Here is an 18,758-nt window from a genome sequence, read left to right on the forward strand (position 1 = left end):
GTGACCCCAGGTTTTTGCATTTATATAATTAGTCCTGTCTATAAAATCGAATTCAGGGGGGCAATATTTACTCGAACTTAATCAGGCAACCTTGGATTCAATATACTTCTTGTTCCAGTTGTGCACATCTGTCCTTCTCTCTCTGGCACTCTTAAGTATGTGGTATGTTGTTAACCAGCCATAAGTGAGCAATGTCCCTTTTCACAATTAGACAGTACATGCCAATTGTCAAATTATCTCTTCTCCCTCTCTGATAGATTCTTTACTTTGCTGCAATCCAAAATCTTGAATTATCTATGGCGAGGGGCCTTCCGCTTTGCTTTAGCAAATGTTTACAGTCTCCCTAAGCTGGGGGTCTAGGACTCGCCGACATCAAGCTTTATTATTGGGCTGCTCAACTAATCACCATAAATTAATGGCTGTTCACAGACATCAGATCCGACCTTTAGCCTCAATATGGAAACCAGGAGCATTACCCATTTATTGTTGCAAAGGTATAGTGGGAGACTCACACTGGTCCTCCTGCCAGTCACCAAAATCCCGTTGGTGTGTTGACTGAGAAGATGATGGGTTGGCATACACTAATAACACAAGAGACTCATCTGTTGCACTGTTCATAGTTGCTGTTGGTGGCCCGACTCACTGGTTTTGGTGTCTGGCACACGTTTGGAATATCCAAAGTAGAAGATGTATGGGAGACGAGTCACAGTCATTCGAGCAGCTGTGGACAGAATTTGATTTGCACAAATCACAGTTCTTCCAATATTTACACATCAGGCACTCGTTAGAAGAACACAGAGCTGACCTTCCAGCAGTTACAGATTTTAACCCACGTGATTTAAAGTTAGCTCTAGACAAAAAGAGGCTAAATGTTTCTCTTGTGTTTATATGGCATTGGTGGTTAATAGCACTGACTCCCTTATAGCCCTAAAAGATAATGGGAACGGCAACTGAGCCCCTAGATGAGGACTGGGTAGAAGTTAAAATGGCTTGTTGTCAGCTGCTTATATCAGCTTGCTTACTCCTTTTACAATTTTTTGACTGAATATACTACACACCCGCCTGGCTGCAGAGGATGGGAATAATTAATGATGATACATGCCTCAGGTTCCACCTGGGTGTGGGTATTTTTTTCCATGCCATGTAGGAGTGCCCGGTAATCCAGTCGCATTGGTCTAGAATGCCCAGCAAGCTTGCACAGGCCTGCAGGAAGTCACTCACTAAAGACCCTCAAGAGTCCCCCTGCTTTGGGATAATGTCAGATGAAGGGATAGACGGGTTTAGCAAACACTGCTATTTATTGGCCTGTTAATTAGTTAAAGAGATACAGAGTGACACTGGTGGGCTTGGTTTGCCCCCCTACTGACGAGTAGTATAGAGGCATGAATATCCGTGCAGTGGCTGAAGAGGCATGTGTAAAGCAAGGGATTACCCAGTAAAACATACAAATATTTGCGGTGAGTGGCTGAACCATTTTCACTTTTTAAGCACTGTGACCTAGAAATGATTGGTTGGCTCAGTTGAAAAGAGGGTGCCCCTCTAATATGATGATTGTATCTTGTTTTCATTGCTGTCCTGGGGTAATGTATTAGTATTATGAATCTGCAGTGGTGCTAGACTGTGGTGCAGTTGTATCATTATGTTATCTTGTGGAGTTTTATATGCAAAATCTAAAAAAACTAAATTAAAAAATAAAACAGCATAGGCCAATCACCATCAGTCTGTGTTGTCTGCGTGCCCCCTCCTCTGCTAGTCTCAAAAGTGAAGTCTGTGCTTTGAATATAATTGGTACCATAAGGACTCGAGCAACTATCAGCTGAATGCTAACACAATATTTCTTATATATGTGCACAGGCCCACACTATATAATAAAAGTTGTAAGGATCTACATTGACTCTCGGGCATTTTGAAATAAGTGTGTACTCATTTTATGCAAGCGTATTGGCATATAATATTATCTATGTAGGTATTTGAACAGTATCTGCTTTAGGTGTGCCAAATTGGCAAACTCTCTGGGAGCCTTATTCTCCTCAGTCCATTTGTGAATTTCAAGAGGTCCAATGTCCCCTTCCCAGTATGCTCTGAGTGGTTCCGTGTATTCAGGGGGGTTGATCACCAGGAAAAATCTGTGATATCCCTTTATTCTCTAGGGTTTCTGTGGCGATCTTTGACTCCAGAGGATTGTATTCGAGTAGTGTGTTTAATTTTGGCCTATGTATAGCGTGAGCATGCCTCCAATTTTAGAATCTAAAAAATTTAATTTATCTGCAAGTTTATCAAAAGACTTCAGGTGTGTGGTGTTCCGTTAGATCTTCTAATTTTGATATACCAATTAGATACTCAGTCTCAAACCCCTCCAGTGCCGCTACCTCCGTCAGTCAGGTGGTATACATAGCAGTGTCTGTCTTGGATTGTTGGTGATGTGGTGTTTGAAAGTGAGGTTATTGTCCAGGGTGAATTTGAGTGAAAGTTGTGAGTGTGAAACCGTCCAGCTAGATTTGGACTATTAATTGCTTGTTTTTGGTGAATATTAGTAATTCGGATTTGGTGGGTTGTGCTTCAAGTAGGTGCTGAGCTTCTAAGTCTGAGTGGGTTGCAGAGAGTGTTTGAGGTATATCTGAAGCGGAGGAAACTTTTAAAGAGTTGTGCCATCCGAATATTTGGGACTTTTATTACTGTTAACAGGTAGTAGAGTTCCAGTAGCTTCCATGAAGAGGTTGAATACAGCGTGGGACAAAATGAAACTGTGGGGAACTACACAGGTGATGGGGATTTTCTGGAGTTGCTTGTTTGAAGAAACTGGTTTGATATGGAAGAGGAGCATCAGTGAAGGATGTTGTCAATTAATTCCATTGGAGACTTCGGGATGTTGACGAATATGGGATAATCTATGCTGTTGAACACAACTGTAAGGCCCAGCAATAACAGGAGGCAGAAGTTATCGTTATCTGTGGTCAGGATGGCATTTTCTAGGATATGAAAGGTAGATACTGCAGTGTGATCTAAAGTCAGATTGATAGTCATGCAGGAGATGGTTGTTGCCGATGTGGTCTTGGAGGTTTGTGTGAAATACATCAGCGTTTTGGATTTGGCAGTGCAGTAGTCACACAGACCTACTGCTTACAATATAAATAGAGTGGGCTTTGGGTCTATCCCTTTAAACCATTGGCTTTCATCAATCAGCTTCTTTCAGACTTTGCTTTGAGGTTTTACTAACCATTCCTTGCTCAACCCTGTGGAGGAATCATCCCTCATCTCAAGCCATTGAATGTATCCTTCTGCCTCCTTTCAAGGACTTACAATGAACTGCACAAAGGACTACTTAACAATTAACACCCTCTTTCTTTACTCCTGCTGTCTCTCTCTTCTGTCTCTCATGCTGTTATACTCTGCATATCCTAGCCCATTATAGCCAGACCTGTTGGGTTTGTCAATACTTGCTCAATTATTTTGCCGTGAAGGGTAGGTGAGTGATGAGATGGTAGTTGGCAAGGTCATCAGGGTCTTGTGTTGGTTTCATTAAAAGTGGGAGGATCCGGTCAGTCTTGAGAGCTGCAAGGAAGAAGCCTTGACTGAGGTCAATTAATGATGATAAATAGTGGTGAGAGCCTTCTTCAGCCAGGGCTATGAAGGAGTTTGATGAAGGATGAGGAAATCGACTTCATGGGAGTTGGATTTGAGGATATTGGTTAGGGTTGCATGAGACTGGATTGCAGCATAACTATTGTAGGATGCATTGCTGCAGAGTGCTGGGTGTCTGAGAGGAAAGTAGTCTTGGTGTTATCCATGTGCTGTTGGATCTGTTTTCACTGAAGTAGAGTTTGTGGGCATTGCAGTTGGCTGTGGAGTATGATACTGGGTGGTAGGGGATTTATACAGTTCTTGACTGTCTTGAAGAGCACTCTGGTTTGTCAGCAGATTCATGGTGTTGGTACAGTACTTGGCTTTGGCTGATGTGACTGAGTGTTACAGGGAGCGACTTTGGTAGTGTGAGGTCACCAGAGGGATAATTTTCGATCTTGACTGAGGATGGAGCATTTGTTATCAGAGAGGTCTTCAGAAGATCATGGTGCTGAAGGCTTCAGCTTCCACTGGCATGTTTCAGTTGGAATGTGGCTATTCAAATTGTTTTCTTGAAAAGATTTTAACTTGGGGATGGGGACTAGAGTTGAGTGTCAACCTCCTCCAGTGGCTGTCAATAAAATAGGGTGGTTAATGAGGGGTTCTTAGCGAGCCACGTCAAAGTCTTACCTTGTTGGTGCTTGCTGTGGTTGCAGATAAACTGGGGTTCTGGCCCAAAAGTTGTTCCTGACTGAACTGGCTATAATTGGTGGCACCTTTGTCTGTGTATGCCTTTAGTTGGGGATACCTTGATGGCAGGGACGCCCTGAGTCTCTGGCTGAAATAGGAGATGAAACAGTTGGTTTCAGGTGGAAACCCGTTATATGTATACCTATACAGTTGGATAGTGGTAACTGCAGTGATATCTCATCCTGTGGATATGGAACATGGGGGAGGTGGACTGTTTGTCTTTCTTATTTTTTTTTAATTACTTGAAATGAGAAAACTATGCGTTTAGGTTTCTACAGTCGGCTTCTGAAGAAGATCCTTATATTCCCTGTTTTGAAAAAAATTAAGATCAGTTAGCTCTTTTTTCAGTGCCTTTTGTAGTATCTCCTGGATCCAAGCTTTTCCAAAATCTTTTCCAAAAGCTTTCTTTCCAGGATGCCCCCTTCATGCCACATTATCAGTACACATTCCATGGTGTCCAGATAGTGAGCCTATTTCAAGTCCTTCAAGATTCATAGCCTCTGTTCCGATGATAAGGATTTGCAAACCAGACTTCTAGACTACAACCAATCTTTATAACATTAATGCCTCTTTATTCTTGGGGTTGGTATGCTTTGGACTTCTACAGGTAGATCTGGTACTCACTAGATTCCAAATGAGATAGACAGAAATAGTCTAGTTAAATGACAACGTCCAAAACTGCCTCAACAATAGGAATGACTCTTTCAAAGGGGCTTTCAATTGGTTAAGGTATTTACATCCCAAAGATACTTTTTAGAAATTCAGCCCTTCCACCATTCTCTCGGAATCGTTTGAACCCAAACAAAGATTTTATGCAATAGAGGAATAAGAAAATCAACAAGGGCTGAAAATGGTGGGCATGTAAGCCTTAGGTGGCTGGAGAGAAACAAAGCAATAAATACAAATTAAGTCACTTGTGAAGAATAAATCGTTAATCGAGTACGTGATCACAAACATTACGCAAGCCAGAATTGATGCCAAGTAGGATAGGATGGGACAGGGATTCAAAGCCAGTCAAGCCAGAAATATATATATTAACCTTGACCCCGTGTGACAAATCTCAATGAAACTTTTTATTAAAGTGCTACTTTTTTACTAGTTTGCTCATGGAAAGTTTCAAAGTGATCCATCAAATGGGGCCCAAGAAAAAGGGGGGACCCAAAGCGCTTTCTCCAGGGTTCATTATTCTGTTGGAATTTTAGACGCAGCTACTGCCCAAACCTTTGAACAGATTTACACCAAATTTAGCAGAAAGCTAGATATTGGCCCAGAAAGGGAGCTTTTTGTGTTTTGGTGTAAATTTGTTCTGTAGTTTGGGAGAAATTGGGATTAAAAAAATGATTTCACGTCGTGGAGCCAACAGATCTCAAAGTGAGATCTGATTAGCTGCCACCACCTCAATTAGGAAGTGGTGGCGCCCATCTTAGGACTCAGAACTCCTAAAAAAAAAACCACAAAAAAGACATAAGGGAGCAGGCTACAGATACATTGACCCCCCTATGCCTTGTGGTGGGGTCCCAGAGGGACTCAGCTGGGGTTAAAAATATTTTAATTTTATAAAATGTGCCTCAAATTTGCAGTGGATCTACAAATCTGCTGCAATTTCTTTTTCAGAAAAGAGTAGTGATCTCCATTGCTTCTTTAAAACCCTGGGGTGTGCCAGGGGGACAAAGCATGTTATTTTTGGGGGGAGGGGTCAGACGTGGCCCCTTTTCAGCCCCAGGACCTGATGTATTTTTAAGGGGCTATGGGCACTCAACCCTTCTCCCCAGACTGCTTACAGTCCTGGTTAGCCCTTTGCCCAGGGCTTAACATTTTTGGGGGGGAGGGGGCACGCGGCTTCCTCCCCGTGCCGCTCTCAGCCCCAGAGACCCCATCCCCTGGGGCCTACCATATTTGTTTGAGGGGAGAGGGGCGTGCTGCCCCCCCACTCCTCCCCGGAGCCTCTAAATGCCCTGGGGACCACACACCCTTGGCCAATAAACTTTGTAAATGAGAGGGGGGTTGCATGGCCCCCAAGGACCCCATTCCCTGAGAGCGACTCACTTGCTGTGTTCAGAGGAGACCACCCCGGACACAGCAGTTTCCCTGCCTGCACCAGCACGGGCAGGGAAACCTGTGTTTGCGCCCGCATGGCGGCAGCATTTTCAAAACTACCACCACGTGGTAGCAAACACAAAGTCTGATCCCAGCCGGTGGTAGCTTTGAAAATGCTTCTGCTGGCTGGGAGCAGACTTTGATCTGTTTCCCTGCCCGCACTGATACGGGCAGGCAAACAGATAAATATATTGCTCCCACCTAGCGGGAGCAGCATAATTAGTTGCACCCTGCTGGAGGGAACAATGCCAGCTCCTACTGCATGCTGGAAGCCGTCTGTGACTCCGGGGGTATTGTGGCTCTCCCTGACCCCCAATGATCATATAGTGGATGCACACCAGGGCACCCACCAGTAAGTAATGCGGGACACAAGGTAGTTACCCAGGGACTATAACTGCTCGGGTGGGGGCCCTGTGGCACCCTCCCCTTTATTTTAACTAGTGACCTTGAGGCATGGGGTTCCCAGGGCCTAGTAAAGCTTGGGTGGGGGGGGCATGTGATCCCTTCCCCTTTTAATAAAATAAATGGCAATGGGGTCACTGTCCTAAAAAAAAAAAAGGCTTGGGGGTGGGGCCACCCCCACCCCCCTCTAATAAATGACAAAAGGTACCTTGGCAAATGGGGTCCCAAGGCCCTAATAGGGCTCGGGGGCATGGGGCCAGGCCTTGTGTTTAAACCCTCGATGCCCATGGCCAAAGGCCTGTGCAACATTGGGCTGCCTGCCTTTGAAGCTGTTGGCCATAGGCCAGGGCTTGCGGCCAAGGCCCCACGCACGTGACCAGAGGCCATGCACAGTGTGGAATTAGCTGAATGTTGAAGGTTGACCGCAGGCCAGGCCCTGTGGCCAATTCCCCCCGCCATGCACAACCAAAGGCCCTATGCAGTGTGTAGCTGGCTGCTTAAGGGGTTTGGCTGAAGTTTACCCCCACCAACCCCCTGCAGCGGACGGCCTTCGGCGGTTGGTTGGATTTACGTATGGTAATTCAATATTATTTTACATTTTTTTAAAAACATAGAAATTCACTGAAAAAAACAAAGGTTAAAGTAACTTTACAGTTAGGTGACCTGTTCAGCAAGTAACAATGTAACGTTTTAATCTCTAAAAGCCACCGAAATGCACCAGTTATAGGTATCTCAAGAAACTATAACTCGTACCTTAAGGTAACTTTAAAACATGCCCTCGCCTTGCACTGCTAATTACTCCACTTATTACTTCTCTCATGACATCTCCTATGGCATCATTTATAATATCAATAAAGTAAACAAAATCCTTTGGTCCGTTCTAAGAGAAAGGCGAAGAAGACACTGACAATATCACACAGACCTAAATGTGGGATAATCCCTTTAAGGACGAAATCCCTCACCCGTCAAAGGTGGCTCGCTTAAACATTTGGGATTCTCCTCTCAGAGGAAAACCTAGTTCCTCTGAGGGTTACAACCCCCTCTCTGAGATGGAGGAGCACAGGGATGTTTTGATGTCTACTCTGCACGGGTATTCTAAATCCACCAAATGAGGCACATAGTGTAGGTGAGGGCGCAGCGCAAAAATTTATTAAACATGAGGGGAGTGATGATAAAACTAGCTAGAGAGAGCACAATACATGCTTTATTTGTATGTTCTCGCTGCCAGGATTAAAAACAGTGCACCTGCATTATGGATTTAAACCGCTTGTGTGAGATGAAATGTAGTGGTCAACATGTTTCAGCCATGATGCCCCGCAATCTGGCAAGCCTTTCGTCAGGACCTCAAAGATGATGCTGCTGCTTATGTGATACAAAAATAAATTTAGAATCAAATACGGAACCATAGGTGCTTCCGGTTCCTGTTCTCAGAAAGGTGATTGTACCTAATAGGAACAGATACATAAGTACATGAGATGAAGTCAGTGGCTTACAACACACAAAAACAAACAATGTAGGTAGGGTCAACAGATTCCTCTCCTTACATACTACACCACGTGTGTAAAAACAATGAAAACAACAAGTTATGCTTACCCGCAATATCTGGGTAAATTGCTTCACCTCAACCTGGCAACATCTCAGGGACGGCGGCACCGAAATGTATTGAGGGTGTTTGTGTCAGTGATACTGTATTCACAATGTCTAAAAACCACAAGCTGATTGTAAAGATAGGCAAGCAAGAGTCACAAAGAGAGAAAAAACCTGATCAGAGAGAAACCCATGGTTTGTTGGGGCATGAGGTCTTTTTTCTCTTAGAACAGACCCAAGGATTTTGTTAACTTTATTGATGTATAGAATTGGGGATGTAATCCTGTGCAGGTCTTTAAAATTTTCCCTAGGATCCTCCTTCTAAATCTTCCTCTGTGTAGTATCAGTTATAATATCACCAACATTTGTAGTGAAATTATTGATGAGAAAACAGTGAATGGCAAGGGTGCAAGTTATAGTTGCGGTACAAAAGGGGGTGGTGATGGACGGAGCATCAGAACCAATCAAACACTCACACCCAGTCAACAGATCTGGGTTTGATCCATCACCGTTCTTTAGCCCACTTTGCCACCCCAGTTCAGACATGGCCATATGCAAATCAGTCTGACCCTGTGCCTCATGGGAACAGTCCAGCCCGAACTGCCAAGCCACTGGATTCAAGCAAGCCTGGCTGAAGACGGCTGAAATGCCAGAAACCGGTCCTAGGAAGCTTGTTTCCGGTCCAGGGAAGGCATGGCTTGGCAGTTCGGGCTGGGCTGTTCCCATGAGGCACAGGGTCAGACTGATTTGCATATGGCCATGGCTGAACTGAGGTGGCAGAGTGGGCTAAAGAACGGTGATGGATCAAACCCAGATCTGTTGACTGGGTGTGAGTGTTTGATTGGTTCTGATGCTCCGTCCATCACCACCCCCTTTTGTACCGCTTTGTTCGCCATAAGTTGGCAGGGTATGCTTAGACGTGAGTCCCTTGCTCACTTTGCCACTGGATTCAAGCAAGCCTGGCTGAAGATGGCTGAAATGCCAGAAACCGGTCCTAGGAAGCTTGTTTCTGGTCCAGGGAAGGAATGGCTTGGCAGTTCGGGCTGGGCTGTTCCCATGAGGCACAGGGTCAGACTGATTTGCATATGGCCATGTCTGAACTGGGGTGGCAGAGTGGGCTAAAGAACGGTGATGGATCAAACCCAGATCTGTTGACTGGGTGTGAGTGTTTGATTGGTTCTGATGCTCCGTCCATCACCACCCCCTTTTGTACCGCTTTGCAAGTTATAGTTACCTTAGGGGATGAGTTATGCCCTAAAACAGAAGTCCTCATCCTTGGCTTCATCCCCTCCACTTGGGACAACACGTTGTGGGCCCCCGCCCTCGGAAACCCTCCCACCCCAACTGACCACACACGCAACCGCAGCATGAGACTCGACTCTTCAGTGACTATGAACCGCCAGATCAACGCCTTGTCCTCCAGTTGCTACAACACCCTCTGCATACTACGCAAGACCTTCAAATGGATCCCCCCCACGCCAGGATGACCGTTACCCACATACTCATCACCAGCGGGCTGGACTACAGAAACGCCCTCTATGCTGGAGTCAACAAAAACTCCTCTGCAAACTCCAGACCATCCAGAACACCGCAGCCGGACTTATCCTCAACATCCCATGATATGGCCACATCACCCCACACCTTTGCGACCTCCACTGGCTCCCAGTCGAAAGAAGAACCTTCAAACTGCTCACACATGCCTACAAAACCCTCCACAACACTGGACACCAATACCTCAATGAACGAATCTCCTTCCACACCTCAGGAGGAACATTGGCTCTACCGACCTTGCCCTAGCCACGGTCCCCCGCATTAACAGGACCAGAGCAAGTGGCAGATCCTTCTCCTACCTGGCGGGCAAGACCTGGAGTGAATTCCCCCTCCACATCCGACAAAGCCTGACACTGCATCAATTCAGAAAGGACCTCAAGACCTGACTCTTTGAATTACCTACAAAGCTGCTCGCACCCCAAAACTCACAACACCCCCACACACCCCTCCAGCCCCCAGCGCCTTGAGACACTCCGGGTGAGTAGCGTGCTTTAAAACCCCTGATTGATTGATTAATTGAGTTATAGTTTCGTAAATATAACTGGTAAATTTCAGTGCTTTTCAGAGTTTATAATGTTATTTTGTTACGGAAATTTCACCTAACTATCACTTTACGTTAACCTTTGGTTTTTTCAGTGAATATACGGGAGCAAGATATATATATTTATTTTTCCATGAAGAGGGGGTCGTGAAATAGTGGGGGAGTCCCAAAATGCATTTTCCCATTGGGAAATTGAACAGAGATAGCACAAAAAACGCAGAACGGAATTACACCGTCTTTGACAGAAAGCTGAATCTTGGTCTAGAAAGCGTCCTTTTTAGGTCTCGCCTGAGCCAGCGCTTTAGCGCTGCTCTGGCGAGAGCTATAGTAAGCGGGATTTGGAAGTGCAAACGAGTGCTTTTCAGGCCGCCAACTACAGTGCATGTGCGCCAGGCGCGCGCACCATTTGGCAGCCTGCTGATCACTTTCGCGGCCGCTTTGATGTTTTCAGTGAGCCGTGCGGCCACTGAGAATATCAAAGCGGCCGCGAAAGTGCTCACCATATGCCAGCCTTCCGAGTATCAACTAGAATACTTTGAGATTTTCTTTCAATTGTGCTAGATTTTTGTGCTTTCACTGCGGTCTCAAATGAGAATTAACATAGGTATGAAGAACATAACAACACTTAAGAACCTCCCGGCATTTTCAGACCATCCACCAAAAACCATTTCAAGAAACCAGAGCTTAAACAAACCCCCTCTACTCCTACGTTGGTCTATACAAATACCCAATTTAAAACCAGATACTGGCCATAGGTAAGAGTCGGTAAACAACAGGCTAGCTAGCTCAGAGGACTCGTGCTCCTGCTGCAAAGATTCACCGGCATTGTGCTTGTGTGTGAGCGATGCAAACGTAATCCTAAAACCCATGCCTCAATTTCACTAATGATAGTATATAAACCAACACATGCGCTGATATCCATTACTGACGGGAACTTTCTTAATTAAAAACAATTTAACGCACCACTAAGATAACCCACTGCCCCCAAACTCTAGCAGCTTTTCTGGGTCTTGCAGGCTGACTGGAGTCTGTTTCAATTGCACTTTTCTTTTAATCTCTGGTACAATCAGCAGAAGCCGGCTGACGGGTACGGTGCCCTACACAGGCCGCTGGTGTGTCTCTTCCCCTCTCTGTGTGAGGGTCCAGGTGGAAAGAAGAGGCTCGGATTTAGGAGTACTGATTCACACACAACCTCCATAGCAGCATTATTCTAAGACCTGACGCCCAGGAGCTCACCCCCGTTTATAACGATTTTCAAAGTTTGCTTAATTAACCGAGAAGGGCTTCCACCACTGTGCCTATTTTTCCTCACGTGGACTTTGTGATCAAATCACTTCACACGGCATCGAGCGAAGGGGTGCTCGGCTGCATCTCCCAACGGAATATACCAGTCTGGGGACGGGGTCGTTGCAGGACTCCGATCGGGGGAAGCCCTTTGTGGAGCGGTGGGTGTCAGCATCACCTGCATCAGACGAGAGGCGAACACGGAGGCACGCCGTGGGACTCTAAAACGTCGGTGCGCCCTGATACCTTCAGATAGAACTTCAACAGCGACCCGACTGGGCAGAGCCGAGATCTGCGTTCTCTGCCGCATTTTCCATCGAATTGAGAGGTTTTTGTTTATGCCCAAGTGCACATTAGCATGAGGACAACACGCCTTGTAATTCGAGACCTCGAAGGCTTAATCGTGCCAAGTATGCGCATAATAAAAATCATTTTCGGGGACAGCATACTTTTTTTTCTCCGAATGTATGAAAATGCCCTAATGTATGCAGTAACGCTTGTTTCCTATTGGTTGACTGCGCAAGCTCTCGATGGCTGGAAACCCAAGTCTCTCAGAGAGTCCAACAGGTTTTTAGGTCTCGCCTGAGCCAGCGCTTTAGCGCTGCTCTGGCGAGAGCTGTAGAAAGCGGGATTTGGAAGTGCAAACGAGTGCTTTTCAGGCCGCCAACTACAGTGCATGTGCGCCGGGCGCGCGCACCATTTGGCAGCCTGCTGATCACTTTCGCGGCCGGTTTGATGTTCTCAGTGAGCCACGCGGCCACTGAGAACATCAAAGCGGCCACAAAAGTGCTCACCATATGCCAGCCTTCCCTGTGTTGCTTTAGCACTTTGGCTGGACCTGGGTTGGAATGATAGTATCAGATGATGAGATCAGTCAGGGAGCGAGTGAGCAGCTGCGGACCGAGATGACAAGCAATGGTATATGTGTTGCCTTCTCAATAAGATTAATTCACGGAATGGACTTAGCAACGCCAATGCAAACTGTGAGGAAATCCACTGCAAATGTCATTATCACCTACTCCAACACCGAGTTATTCTATTATATACTAATTGCCTTGGAAATGTCTTCTGTGCCTGACAAAGTTCTCATCATACCTGCTTCGCTAGCCTTTGTCGCAGAAGGCCTCGCTGCAGCATTCTTACAGCGTTTAAATTGCTCGTTGATTGTATCTGTACCAACAAGCATTTGCAATGCATTCTTCGTTTTATTATTTACCTTCGTTCTGCTATTCTAACGAAACAGTCACACGAAGCAAGCGATGATTGAATACTGCGAGAAGAAAGCTCTGTGCAAGGGCCCTGCCATTACAAGCATTTGCAATGCAATAGGTCTCGCATTACGCGAGTATGTGCTGTTGACATTGCAAATAACAATGCCTTTTATTTTTGTTTTCGTTTTCGTTTCTAAAACAAATAAAAGGCATTGTCATTTACAATGCCCATAGCTTAAACTCACGTAAATGCGAGACCTATTGCATTGCAAATGCTTGTTGTGATTAGGTGTAAATCTGTTCAGTAGTTTTTGAGTAATTAAGGTTAAAAAATGTTGTATATTTCATGCCGTGCAGGATTCCTGAAGCCAACAGATCTTAGGAAAAGATCTGATTGGCTGCCACCACATCAACACAGATGTGGCGGCTGCCTTTTAGGGCTCAGTCTCCTGTACTGTATAAAAAGTTTTAAAAAAGCATATTTGTGTGAATTGTAGGGATATCTCCATAGCCTGCACGGAGCCCAAAACATTATTTTTTAAAACGGAGAATCCATGGTAAAATGAAAAACAAGATGCAGGCTCTTGCTATTTTTGAATAAATGCCCCCATGTTGGGCCGAGTTGTTATTTTGTGGGGGGGGGGGGGCGGCCCCCTTCCCAAGTCCATTTTGGCCCCGGGTACACCTTCCCAAAAGGCCTGCCCTTTTTTTTTAATGAGGGGGGGCATGCCGCCCCCACCTTCTGGAGTGGATTTTGGCACCAATGGATTCCTTCCCTCAGGCTCCATATGATTTTTTTTGTTTAGGGGAGTGGGCATGCCCCCCTCTGTGAGACAATTTCAACCCTAGGGACCCATACTCTGGGCCCCATCTTTTTTTAAGGATGGGGAGGGGTCGGGGCGGTCCCTCTCCCCGAGCCAAACTATAGCCCCAGGGACCCTATCCCTTGGGGCCTGTATGCCGGGTAGGAGCAAACGTGTTATAGTGAAGTGAAAATGTCAGCACTATTTTAAACTAACAAAAACACTGAAATTCACCAGTTATAGTAATGACAAATAAGTGTAATAATAAGTAACTATAACTCGCATACTCCCAATTTATTGCTAATTACCTCAAATATTACATCACACATGACATGTTCTATGACATCATTGATAACATCACTGCTCACATCTGAAATGACATCATTGATGACCACATTTTGCATGGTGGGGGTGCAATCTATAGCAACTTTAGGGCACGAGTTACAGTTACCTAAGATAACTATAACTGATGAATTTCAGTGGGTTTGTTCATTTTAAATGGTACTGATCTTTTCACATAGCTATAAAGTCACTTTGGCCTTTAGTTTTTTTCAGTAGTATATCTATATTTGTGTTACATAGGGAAACATAATAATGGTACCCTGTTTGAGATCACTGGGATGACCAACTGCTGAGAAGCACTTTTGTTGGCATTACTGCTTTCTGAGAGTCATAGGGTTTCAAGATGACATTACATTGGTTTTGTGCTTTATGGCCTAGTTTCATTTTCTGTGATGGCATATTCTTTGGCACAGTGCTTACGGGATTTGCCCTGTCTCACAAAACTTTCTGTTGGCGTTATTGTTAGGTTCTTTACTTTTTGCATAGTACGCCTTGCTTAAGGAGTTGTGAGGAAATATTGTTTTGTACTTTGTAATTTCTTGCTTTTCAGACTATTCTCGTTATCGGTTATTTAAAGGTGGTTATGAACTACCATTGTTATCCTCCTTGCAGATAGTTATCGATCTGACAAAGCAATTTCCTTACCTACTATTGCATTTCATTGTCTTTATGTCACTGGGGCACTTCCTGTTCCTTGTGGGGACTCTTCTGTGTCCTAGAGTGGATATTTATTAGTAATAATCAATAAAGACTGTGGTGACAAACAGGTTCGTGTCGGGTAAGGTTGTCACCACTGCTCAAGTCAATATATTCATTATTCCTGTTGGCCTATTTCTCTGGACCACCAGTCAAAAGTGGGAGCCCTGCTTTTTCCTTGTAACGAGAACTCTGAATATTTGACCTGCCTTGGAAAGTTGCCACACTAAGCCTACTGGACTATGTTAGTAGACGCAAATGAGCAGTAAAGGTCTAGCTCAAAGTGGATGGTATAGAATGAAATGGAGGTTCAGTACAACCTAATGATAGCATTTCCAATAAAGATGTGGCTATGCAGCCAGTGGTACGTTAACAAAAGTAGGTATTAATATCACAACATATTCAAATAAGTTTACAGTAGGAATCATAACCAAATATAAAAAAGTACACCAAATTGGTGCACAGTAAAGTTGCAATGAAGCACAGTACAATGTTACAATCAGGGCACTTGGTTATAAGCATTATTCTCTATTGCCGATCACTAAATGATTGCACAAACTGGAACACACATGAGATCTAATCCTTTCTTCCGCCTATCCGTTCTATCCTCGCATATATTTCTCTTTGTTTCCCCCCTCCAAGTTGGAGTTTCCCATCTTTATGAACTTCCTCTTGTTCCATGATGGAGGACTTAAATATGTATTTCGATCACACAACCTTGCTGATACAGTAACAAAACTGACATAGCCAACTTTAAGACTAAAATCTCCAAGATAATCGAGGCATTGATGTCAATTCACATTGTATATTATATGCTTTGTAATGTCCTTCTAGATTAATTTCTCCTAATGTATACAGTGAACAAAAGCTTGTCGCATTGTATTTCACAGCATTGAATAATCTAATAAAAATCATTTGCAATGAGAACTAATAGAACACCACAACATATTTACTAGAATGATTTACTGGTTCAAGCAATATTTGCAAACGTACTGTTTACAACCACTAACCCATCACAGTCACTAACTCACCCAGTCTATGGAAGTCACAGACCTCTACTTTTCGCAATCCTAATGATCACAAACAGCAAAAACAAACTGAAACAAAGATACCTGAGTGACGATCGCCAATACAGTACATCTGCATCCTCTGAAGCAAGGGGAGAGTGCTAGTCGATCGGGAAAGAGAGTTACTGTATCTGGAAGATAATGCGGTCTGCTAGCTCAGTGTAAGGCTGTTTGGGTCCCTTAAAATGGGAACATCATGCAGCCTATGGCCCCACAGGATCCTCACTCAGGGGAACCAATTTTGGTAAGTGAGGGGTCAGACCCAGTCTGTCCCACAGCAACTGGTTCAAAAAGTGCTTGCTAAGCACCAAGCAGGTCTCTCTGGAAATGGCTAGGTTGTAAGCCTCCCGGGTGCTGGACCATCACCAAGGCAGCAGGGATGCCTATGAACAAAATGTAAAACTTTTGGCGCGGGGAAGGAAGTGTGGTCAATAACTAGAGGTACCACGCAGCTCTCTCTGCAAGTGTAGATTCTTGTGGTACCTTTTCTCTATCTCTGCCCGAGTGGTAGAGCTTTGAGTTGCTGTCAGCGTCTTTGGACTCTGGGTTGGCTGTGTGGGCTTCTTTACTGTAATTTATTTATACTGGGAAGCAAGTAGGCATTTCCGGTTCAGCTCTGTACCCAGAACCCTTTAAAATGTTGCCACCATCACGACATAGGGTAGGACCCTCTCGAGACAGCTAGCTGTGAAAATCAAAGGAAGGGTGTCCTCTACAGAGAGCTTCATTGAGAAAAGGCACTCCAACTAACTGTGCCAGTAATGAAAGATGCAGAGGAAGCTGTGACAACAGGAAAACATCAGGGACGACATGACTGCATTGGTTGTGGTGGAATTTCATCTCCACATCCACAGTCATGGATTCCCTTTCTCTTTGTGATTTGCCCTTATAAATAACCGGCCTGTGATAGACACGGGTATATTTTGTTTGCATTTTAAATTGACTTCCACATTTGCTACATTCTAGAGAAATCAAGAACTACATTGACCCAAGCCGCTAATAGTATAATAGAAATGTTGTGGTTAACCAAGCAATTATGTATTTTTTTGTCAACCAGGTGATAGCCATATCAACGTCCATGTAAATGTTTTATTGCTATAACTGTGCGGTGGAGAGGTTTTGAAAATGTTCACATGTACATTATTGGTAGGAACGGAAGACAATAATTAATGTGCATGGTTAAAGTGGGTGTTACTGTTGCATTAAGACCTTTGCTGATGAATTTCCTGTCCTAGTATTTGTTTCCTTTTAGGTTTTATGTTATACACGCTCTTATCCTCCAGTTGTTGATCTGAACTAAATTCAAGTTTATTGAGTGAATATATGGATAGGTGTGTGGGTCTATGTATGAAGAGGCTGTACAATTATGAACACATTATTATACACTTCTGTTATAGGGTTTGAATATTGATTTAGTTATTTCATTGAATGGTTTAATTTTTTCTTATGTTTTAGGTGCGAAGATTTTCAGAGGCATTCTTTTGTCTTGAACATCCAAGAGCAGCCGCCCTTGCATATCAAGAACTTCAGTAAGTAATGAAAAGCTAAAAAACAATAAGTGACCCAAGCACTGAACTTCAGTGTACAGATTAGTAGTTTGTCATTTATCAAAGTGTCTCCACGCATCAGGCAAAGATTATGGAGCTTTTTATAGCTATCCTACAAATAACCCACAGCTGCTGCAAGTATGATCTGTTAACAGAATACCATAATGCCACAGGAGCACCATAGAGGGAGACAGCACCGCGTGCACCCAGAACTTGTCCCCTACCCTCTATCTAGACAGGTAGTCAAAGGGAGAGAAGGTAATCGGAAGAGCAGGAGAGAACGGGCACCCTGGAGAGCTTCTGTACGACTTCTTGTTATAGTTCTCTAAAGTATGAATAATACGTCTCTTTGTTAAAATAAGAAATCTTAAATATAATACGTCACTTTTTTAGTATACTTCGGTGATGCCCATGGCTTATCTTGTCTTCTCTCCCTTTATAGCATGAACATGTTATATTCTAGGCAGAGAAAATTGACACATAATGTTAATAATATTTCTACTCCTCATGTAGGAAATGTTCCTAGAAGTGTGTTAAAGCACTGCGTACCACATGAATGTGAAAATGTCTAGCCCAGAAATCATTGTGCATAGAATCCAGGTAATCTCCCAAGAATGTTTGCCGCGTCAAACAACTAAAAAACAATGTCCAAAGTCTTATGAAATATAACCAGTAGAATGCACCAATGTTCCAAAATAACACTAATTTGAACCAGTGTCGCGATAAATGAAGCACTCCAAAGCTCTGGAGTCCTAAATTAGTTAGGGTCACCCAATCATATATTTCTTTTCTTCTTACCGCTACCAATAGCATCCTCTCGTTCAAGAACTCACAAAGCGGGGACAATTAGAGCGAGGTAATATGCAAGAACACTATACACACAAACAAGGTAACGACAGGAAAATGACTACAAGCTACTGCCAGATCAGTTGCAAAGCACAGATTGTGGTTACCACACTTCAAAGCGAGAGCTTGCAACAACTAGACCTATTCTATAATATGCACACGTGCCTTCTTTTTCAATAATACAGTTTCATAGTGCAAATGACCTCATCACACATAATTTCCGGTAATGCGAAAACCCCAAATACAGGAGCCAGCACTAATTTTTCTATTTGCTGGGAGGATTTGTTAAGGACCATAGTTGTTGTGGATGAAAATTCTTCCATCACCGATATTGATACATTCACTTGTTCATCCAGTTCTCCCTTTCACTCGTGTTACTTCTTTCATGATCCTTGGCATTGCCACATATCAAAAAATCTTCTCTTCTAATGTATTTTGAATAAACTCTAAGTAAAAAAAAAAAGCTTTGGTTG

The 18,758-nt window shown here is 44.0% G+C and overlaps 1 protein-coding gene across 3 annotated transcripts in view; it reads left to right on the top strand.

Moving 5' to 3' along the window:
* Window positions 1-18,758, top strand: part of FAM135A (family with sequence similarity 135 member A) — a 907,387-nt gene that overhangs the window by 473,453 nt on the left and 415,176 nt on the right. For all 3 annotated transcript variants that reach the window (XM_085610912.1, XM_085610915.1, XM_085610914.1), the window contains one exon: window positions 17,348-17,421. In XM_085610912.1, coding sequence (XP_085467038.1) covers window positions 17,348-17,421 — 74 coding nt within the window. The remainder of the gene's footprint in view (window positions 1-17,347; window positions 17,422-18,758) is intronic.

This window comes from Triturus cristatus, chromosome 6 (assembly GCF_964204655.1).
Source record: "Triturus cristatus chromosome 6, aTriCri1.1, whole genome shotgun sequence".
NCBI classification, from domain to species: Eukaryota; Metazoa; Chordata; class Amphibia; order Caudata; family Salamandridae; genus Triturus; species Triturus cristatus.